This window comes from Silene latifolia, chromosome 2 (genome assembly GCF_048544455.1).
Source record: "Silene latifolia isolate original U9 population chromosome 2, ASM4854445v1, whole genome shotgun sequence".
Taxonomy (NCBI): domain Eukaryota; kingdom Viridiplantae; phylum Streptophyta; class Magnoliopsida; order Caryophyllales; family Caryophyllaceae; genus Silene; species Silene latifolia.
Genome location: NC_133527.1, coordinates 35,160,559 through 35,169,888, shown reverse-complemented (window position 1 = coordinate 35,169,888; position 9,330 = coordinate 35,160,559). Strand labels below are relative to the sequence as shown.

The 9,330-nt window shown below is 36.4% G+C and overlaps 1 protein-coding gene across 1 annotated transcript; it reads right to left on the bottom strand.

The window, feature by feature from the left end:
- Nucleotides 1–3,374: 3,374 nt before the first annotated feature.
- LOC141639193 (uncharacterized) lies at nt 3,375–4,553 on the bottom strand. The gene has a single exon (XM_074448372.1). It carries the CDS (start codon nt 4,551–4,553, stop codon nt 3,375–3,377), a length of 1,179 nt encoding a protein of 392 aa, XP_074304473.1.
- Nucleotides 4,554–9,330: the final 4,777 nt, after the last annotated feature.

The following is a 9,330-nucleotide window of genomic DNA, read 5'->3' as shown; positions in this document are numbered from 1 at the left end:
TTGCATTCATTTGTTATATATTCCATATAGAATTGCATTTAGTTAGAGCATACATTCATTCATATCATATCATTGCATTTGTACTTTATTTCAAAAAATCAAAAATCCAAAAAAAACATGTATTTGTTTTTTTATTCCTACTCCTACATGTACATTGAGGACAATGTCCAAAATAAAGTGGGGGATGGGAATTTATATTCCAAAAATGATAAAAAAAATTGAAATTTTTTGAAAAATCCCAAAAACATGTCATTTTATTTCATAAAATCAAAAAACCAAAAAAAATGAAAAATTGAAAACCCAAAAACATGTTCATTTCCTTTGTAGTGTAGTCTTATATATATTGTTTTGTATATATTGTGTTTCTTCATCCTTTTCACATTGATCGACTATGCCACATCCGAGACATGAGGATATTGAAGACCGCATGGTATGATCTTTCCAATCTCCTTTTTCCGCTTTATGTTAATGACTATGTGGCTTTATTTTGATTGATGCGGTATAAACAAATGTGAATTTAGGATTGCATTTAGATTACTTGGCATACTAGTTGGTAGAAGCATATGCATTAGGATGTATATATGTTAGTCGCATCATGGCATGTAATTGCATGGTTAGAAAATTTTGTGAAAATGTCTATTTGGGAAGCTTGACAAGTGTATATAGGCCCTAGTAGATGTTTTTTCTTCTTAAGACTTTGCTTGTCAGAATACTTGTAAAACACCCTAGGATATGTCATGCTAGTATCCTTTGACCAATGGATTAAGGCCTAGTCAAGAGTACCTTGTGGTGTGATAACTCCTTGGCTACCGTTTATTCCAAGGTGACCCTTGAAACCATGCAACCATCATTCATCCATATTCTACCATACATTTTTGTCATCAAAGGGAATGGGGACAAAAAGAAATTGATTTGAGTTTAAGAAATGAAATGAAAAGTGAAAGAAAGTTTGCAATTTGCATCAAAAGAAAAGAGGAGCAAAAATAGACTCCTAAAGCTTCACAAATAAGCACCCTCACTACAAATGGGGTGACTTTGAAAATGTACAAAAGAAAATGGAAAAAGTTGAAAAGTTGTCAAGTATTGAAATGCCAAACATTAAAAGAAATGGCAAAAGAAAATGTTCTCAAATGTTATATGCCACAAGAAATTGGGGGGCAAAACAACAACAAAAGCAAACTCCCAAAATGATACTCAAATACTATTGATCCCTTTTCCATCGAATCCACTTTTGTGCATGGTAGAGAGGGGACGACCCTTCTTCTTGTCTAGGCAAGAGGGGGAATTCCGCAATCCCCAGTGTTTCTAACACCATAGGGAGTCTACTCTTGACAAAAGCATTTAACGATTGAGGACAAAGGTACCCTAGCAGCTTGACACAATTTGGAGGTGATTTATTGGTATCCTTCTAGGCTTAGTAGTTTGAAGAAACCATATCTATGAAGGAGTGTGTACCCTTTAATTGCTTCCCCTTTAGATAATTTCCGCCACTTAGATGAGGAAAGTGACTATTCCTTTTGTAGATGCATCCATTACTTGATTTTGTGTGCTTTAATGATTGGATGTGTCGCCATTTTGGCAAGACCCACCTTGCCTTGCAAGAAGGCATCCTACCTCATGGTTGTCTTGTTGTGAGTTGAAGGGGCGGAGTGAGACCCGCTAATTGTCTCATATCGGCTATATTAGTATGTTAGTTTGAATAAGGGTCTTAGTTTTTGTCACCTCTTTACTCGGGACGAGTAAAGGTTCGGTTTGGGGATATTTGATGTGAACATTATTTGCGCACATTTAGTCCCCTAATTGAGCCTATTTTGCATACTATTATAACATTCCATAGCCATTTTATCCGTAAAATGCTTTCTATTTTGCTTTCCTATTGCTTTGTGTTTGATTTATAGGAAAGGAGACAATTAGGCGGAAATTCCCGTCTCTTGAGCTTATTTGGAAGGACATTGGCAATCTTGGTTGAACGAGTATTGAAGGAAAGACAAGAACCGAAGGCCAACATTACAAGAATAAAGAATTCGTGAAAAGAAACACTCTGCCGAAGAATCCGAGCGGATTTGGGAAGAAGACGCTCGTCCAAAAGACCTACAACCCGAGCGTCCAAGGAGACAAGACGCCCATCCAAGAAGCAGAATCCGAGCATCCAAACCTTGAAGACGCTCGTCCACCCCAGCAACAATCCGAGCGGATTCCTCTCCTGGACGAGTGGATCGTGGCGTCTTCAGCTGAGATGCACATCTCTCCGAAAGACTAGCGATTCCCTACTTAGAACTCACAAATGTTAATTACTAATTTAGCCTTAGTTAACCTAATGAAGCACTACTATAAATACCCAATTTTGATGATAATCAAGGGGGGGCTTCCACATTAGAAATTCTCCTTATATTAGATTAGGAGTAGATTAGAATAGATTACTCTTTAATCTTTCCACAAATTTCACATTAATCTCTCCTTAATTATTGTTCAAGTTTGTTACTTTTGGGTAATTGAAGATTATTGGGTTATTATTGGAGGATTGACAACCCTTCATCAATCAATCAAGTTCTCTTATTTTATTCTTTGCTTTATTATTTGGATCATCTCAAGTTTGGTATAATTCCTTTACTCTTTGCTCTTTATTGTTTATTCTCTTATCATGTTTACACTTGTTGTGATGATTGACACCATTAATGACATGCTTCCATGATAATAAGTGAGTAGTCTCTTAACTAGGATTAGTGGGTAATTAGGGAAACCAACATGGGGATTGATTCATGCTTAATTTAATATGTTCACATAATTGATTTGCTTGATTGTTGTGATCTCAACTTATGCACATGTTATGTTTGATGAAATGTCAAGCCTATGAATCCTTGCATTTACAGCCATCTCTTATCTATTCAAATTGACTTGTAATATATAAACCAACTTGAGTCTTGTTAGACCATGCATAGAAGTGATTAGGAGGAAACTAAGTCGACTTATAGGTGTTGTACAATCTAATCGATTCGGCTCCGGGACCCAACTCTTCCTAAGAACCGTAAGACATAAACCAACTCGGTTCCTTTACAACATTAATTTCTTGCAACTTTGTAAACATGTTTGTATGATCAACACCATGAACTCCTTATAAACCCATGATATCCTAGTACTTTTTACCATTTGTTTACATCCTTCCTTTTATTGCTTATTTTACTTTATTGCTTTTATTAGTCTAGAACACATCTACAAACCCAAATCAATTGTGACACTAGCATAAATTGAGATACATAGACTTAGAGCCCAAAGCACACCGTCCCATGGATCGACCTCGAGTTACCACTAACTAGTTGTTTGTTGAGTATTATAAATGTGTTTGATTGGATGTGTGACGACCAACTCTTGTCCTATCAATAACGATGAAGGTTAACAACTTTATGAAGACAACGACTAGATCTTCCAGGAGGAGCATAAAAATCACTCATGTTAGGCACTTCAACTTTATTTTTTACACAAAAGTTACATACCGTCTCAATGAAGTTGTCCCAGCCATCACCTCTCATATGTTGCAATTGAGCCATGGTCAAATCCACAAGGGTCATCGCATTAACAATATCTTGGTCCTTTCTCTGTAATGCTTGACACAAATCATTAGTATACCCAAATATAACTTTCATAAGATGTAGCATAAAAATGAACTCAAATGACTCAAGATGATCAAGTGCAATTTGTGCTTTCGCAGGATCATCCACACATTTTGAAGATGATCCAATGTCCTCAAGAACTTCAATAGTAGAAGGATACAAAGCAATAAGACTCAAGATTGAATTGAAATGAGAACTACATCGAGTATCACCCGGCCTACTTAACCCAATTTCTTGATTTAACCCTCTGCCAGTTTCAATTTCGCCCAAGTTTAGTGCTTTTAACACTTTTCCAGCTTGAACTTTTTTTAGCATCGTCATCCTCTTACAAGATGATGCAATAAAATTAAGCACAATCCTAAGATGCATAAAAAATTTGGCACACTCACAATTTTCTTTAGCAATCGCTACAACGGCTAGCTGAAGTTGGTGAGCAAAGCAATGGACATAATAGGCACAAGGGTTATTCTTCATTATCAAGTTTCTGAGACCATTCAACGCACCTCTTATATTACTTGCTCCGTCATACCCTTGACCACGAATATTTGACATACTCAATGAATGAGTAGCAAGTAGTTTTTTTATCGTGGCCATAAGTGTCATACTAGATGTATCATCAACTTTCACAACACCAAGTAATCTTTCGGCTACATATCCCTCCTTATCAAGATAACGCAAACAAATGGCCAATTGCTCTTTATGAGATACATCACTAGACTCGTCGGCTAATATCGCAAATAAATCATTATCAAGATCTTCAACAATTAGTCTAGTAGTTTCTTTGCCACAACATTTGATAAGGTCTTTCTGAATAGTAGGAGCGGTCGCTTGGTGATTACCTGGAGCATTACTAAGAACAATTTTAGCAATATTTTCACTTTTTTCCAGCAAGCCATTCCAAAAGTTCAAGAAAATTTCCCTTATTGTTTGAAGTTGCACTTTCATCGTGACCTCGGAATGCTAGACCTTATTTCAAAAGATACCTCAAACATTGGAGTGAATATGTCAAGCGAGCCTTGTAAATAGCCTTAGCATTGCTACTTACTTTGTCAAGTTTTTCCATTATTGATGTCTTTTGATTTATGAAAAAGTAATATTTTCCTCTAGCTTCATTGTGAAAACTACCATTTTCGCCAACATGTTTGTTAAAATTTTCTAATGCTTTTTTCCAATTTCTATACTCTCCTTGTACAAATGGATCATACCCGGATGTATTTGTAATATCCTTGAACAAGTAGCAATAGAAACAAAAAGCCGTATCATTCTCTTCACTATACTCAAGCCAATCATATTTATCATACCATTTAGCTTTAAAGCGGCGTAATCTTTTATCGTGAAGTGTTTGAGGGAAATCTCCCTTTGGCTTTGGTCTACAAGGCTTCTTATCGATAAATCCCCTTCTTATAACATCTCGATCATTAGCAAGATAAGACAAAATTGGCATCCGTTTCCTAGGATCATGTGGTAAAAGATCAACGTCAAGTTGCTCTTCTTGAGAAGGCATAAAACCAGACCCAACTTCACTTTGATTGCCTACTTGAGTTAGTGTGGGTGAGGGATCTGTTTCATGTTCATCCTCATTTTGGTCAAGTTCTTGAATTGGTGTGAGAGACGGCTCCGTTTCATGTTGCACATTTTGGTTAAATTCTTGAGTTTGAGAAAGGTGTTCAACACTTTGTGACAATGGGAAAGATGATGAAGTAGGTTTATGTGACTTCCTTCCTATAACCACATAGTCTAGTATACTTCTATTCTTCATATTAAAGTCTTGAACTAATTACAAATAAAAACACACAAACTATCAGTGCCCTTTAACAGCTTCAGTAATTATAATCTGCGACGATATTCACGATAACAATATACTTTATTTAATATATTTTATCTACCCACTTGTTTTATTTAATGTTGTCGGATATCACGGCTTTCTGATTATACAATATCATAGCTATAGGCTATGTTTGGCAAAACTACCTGAAAAGGTAGCTGAAACCTGAAAAGGTAGCTGAAAACTGAAAAGCTAACTGAAACCTGAAAAGGTAACTGATAAGGTAGCTGAAAATTATGAGCTGATAAGGTAACTGATTATATAAAAATGTGTTTGGCAAACTAGCTGAAAAAGTAGCTGATTTTGGTAAAATGACGTAAAAGGATATGAAAATTATTTAATATTATAAAATAAAGGAGTAAAAAATAAAAAATAAGTCATTTCAGGTACCTGATTTCTCAAATGCTACCTGAAGTAGCATTTCATTTCAGGTACCTTATTTCACAAATAAGCTACTTGCCAAACACTTGCAAAAAAATCAGGTAGCTAAAATTTTGGTCAAATAAGCTACTTTGGTCAAATAAGCTACCTGAAGTATCGTATCAAACGGAGTCATAGCCTATACCACGGCTTCACACAAATAAAGTAATCAACAGGAATTCTCGAAATCGAAATCTATAATATTAAATTACTACAGAAGCATTACCAAGCATAAAGCATTACAAGCATATCGTCACATATTGATAAATTAACAAACAAACTTGATGATTGATAAATTGATTGTGCGGCTGTGCAACATTAAAACAAATACATAGATTCATTACCTATTTAAAGCATTATATCAATTCAATTACATCAATTAGGGTTTGAAAATTGGGATTTGGGGGAAATTCTGAAATTAGGGTTTGGGGAATTGGGGGTATACTTACTTCGCAGAATATTCCGACGGTGGCCGTGAGGATGGATGCTGGATGGTGAAGACTGAAGCCGTGAAGCGTCGCCGGTGACTATTGGATTTTATTCATGTTGAATATTTCCTATATTGGAGGAACTTTTAACAGAAGAGATAGAGAGGAAGAGTCGAAGAGAGTTGTTTCTATTTTGTTCAAGGTTTGTCGTTGAATTAGGAGGAAACGCGTTTCTTTTTTTTTCGATTTTTTATTTTTTTTTCATGGTGGGCACGTGCCCACCCGGGCCCCTGGATCTGCCCCTGTTTGCTCCTCAAATGCATCATTCCTGCATTAAACATCAAAAGGCGGAAGTATCGACATTCTAACATAAAAGGCATGTAAATGATATAAACTAGCATGAAAACCGTATCAAAAGTAATTAAGGGGAGGCATAAATATGCATATAATTATGACTCATCATTCGTTATTTTTATTAATCTCTTGTGTTTTATTTGTTGAATTTTGGAATCCTTATTTGGTTATAGTAATTGTGATTTCCTTGTTACTTAATTAAATCAAGTTCCTTAATTTATTGTTGTTGGGTTTATTAAGTGTGATTGCCTTGTAATCCCATCTTGCAACAACTTGTTATTAGACTAATGAATGTGATTTCTTCTTGGTTTAATTGACAACTGAGAGATTAATTTGGTGATTACTCATTAATTGTGTTTTTATAGTGAGTAATTGCACCTATTAGATTCCTATTGCTTAGTCTTCTTGTTAACTACTCTATGTGTATGATTTCCACTAGGGGAACTAATAAGTTGGGTCAATTGTTACGTGTGAATTCCTTGTTGTTGGCTTCTATTAAGGGAATTTGGAGATTTTATCTCACTAATAGGGCAAGAATATTAGTTAAAGGATTGATTGTGTCAAGGATCAACTAAAGTGTCTCACTTTATTGAGTTAGGTTAAGTCTTTGTCAATATTTGATAATTTTCCATCTTGAAATCGATTTGCTTGCTTACTTGCTACTCACTCTTGTTTGAATTTTGTTTTGCTTTTGCTATATTCGAAAACCAAACCAAAAAACCCCTATTTTTTACATACTTGCTTTGTTAATTAATTGCAATTGTTCTAATTACATAATTGAAAACCGAATACAAAACCCACCTTCTCTTGGGTACAATCCCTTTCTTACTACTTTACTTGTTTGATAATTAGTGTTAATTGGTATTAAGTGTGGCTTATAAATTGTTAATTTGACCGTCTTTTATAGCGACGTTTTAGGCGTGTCAAGGGGTCGTCTGTTGCAGGGGTCAGGTTCAGGTGCTCGGTTCATAGAGGGGAGGTGGCGAGCGGTGGGGAGGCGGTGGTCTTGGATTGTCTTTTGAGAGATCGGGAAAAATGGTAGATGTGGTATAAAATTGAGAAGGGTATAATGTTCATTGATGTCCGTGAGTAAGTAAATCATGTATATGAATGAGTATAACATGAAATGAATTCATGGCAAAATCTATGCTTAGACCTGGTCTCGACCGGGAGGAAATGGACCCGGACCGGGATGGTGCCCGACCAAGTCGGAATTGCCTTGTCCGAACCGGGAAGGCTACCATTATCGAGCCCTCTTTGCCCCCTTCATGTCCCTAGGGACGACCTTGGGACATCTCGGCTTGGCTTCCCAATGCTTAGTAAGCCATGCTTAGTTTCTTAAATAGCATCATATTCACGTTAAATATGATCCCTCATGTTATATACTTAGTTATAACACATGCATCATATGGTACTTATTGTTATGCTCGATCTTGTTCCTCTCATGCTTCAAATTCATGTTGTTTGGCTAGTGTCATTGCATATGAGCATTGTTAATAGAGTCTTTGATTGAGTAGTGTGAGTATGACGAAGTTGTTAGGAGTTTGACGCTTGCTTTTTTCGACCCGTCAAATGTTGTACTTATGCATTGTGTGTGGTGTCTTTGTGCATTTACTATACTTGTCAAGACTTGTAAAACCATCTCTTTTGGCCTTTTGGCCATGGATGTGGGTTGTGTTCTCGTAAAAGATTACTCACCCTTTGGCCATAGATGTGTAGGTTATGTCCGAGTCTCAGAATTGGAATGTTACCACTTGTTGTTGGGATGGTTTGTCCCAAGAGTTTGGTGCATCAGTTTGAGATTGAGGACATAATTTTGAAAAGGTAAAGAAAAAAATAGAAAAAAAATGGGGATTTTATTTACAAAAAAATACATTATTTTGTTTTACAAAGATGATATTTAGACTCGTGATCGACTCGGGAATACACATGACAATTATACATACAAACAAGCATTATAAGGGTATGTTGTGTGCTTGTAACGATATTTGGTTTAAAGGGTGGTTTTCACACCAAACAATCAAACTCCGTCTGTGGAGAGGTCCGTACCAAACAGGAGTATGGTCGGTTCCTAGTTTCATTCGCTGAGTAGCGGAATACTCTTGATACAAACATGAATATGCATCACGATGTGGTTGACATCAACCACTATCCATCTACATGGAAACAAATAAGAATTTTTACCATCGAGACGGCATAGTTGGTCGAATTGGTTTTGGTTAAGAGCCTCGGAAAGGTAAAGAATACGGACTATGTGACCGCGAATGATGATTGATAATGTTAGATTCAAATTTAAACCCCAATTTTGTTCAAATTTCACCACTGGTAGCACTAAGAGTATGTCTAGTTGAATCATTCCCAGCGGAGTCGCCAAACTGTGGACTACACCACGCCCCCACGCGCATATCATATGATGAACATGCCGAAATTAACTTTAATTATTGTCAAAATGGTTGAATTGGCACGTAGATGACGACTAAGAAGTTGGCCAAAGTGTTCGAGTAACGTTTTATTAACCGACTTACGAAATGTTATAAAAATGCGACATATGCTAAACATGTCGTCCGATAATCATCATGGGTGGCTTGTGGGAGGTGCAAACTGACTGTAACACCCCCATACTCCAAGTGCCTTACCAGGACCACTCAGGTATGGAGACATCACCATCTCGGTCGCCCGAGGTATGATAATCAAA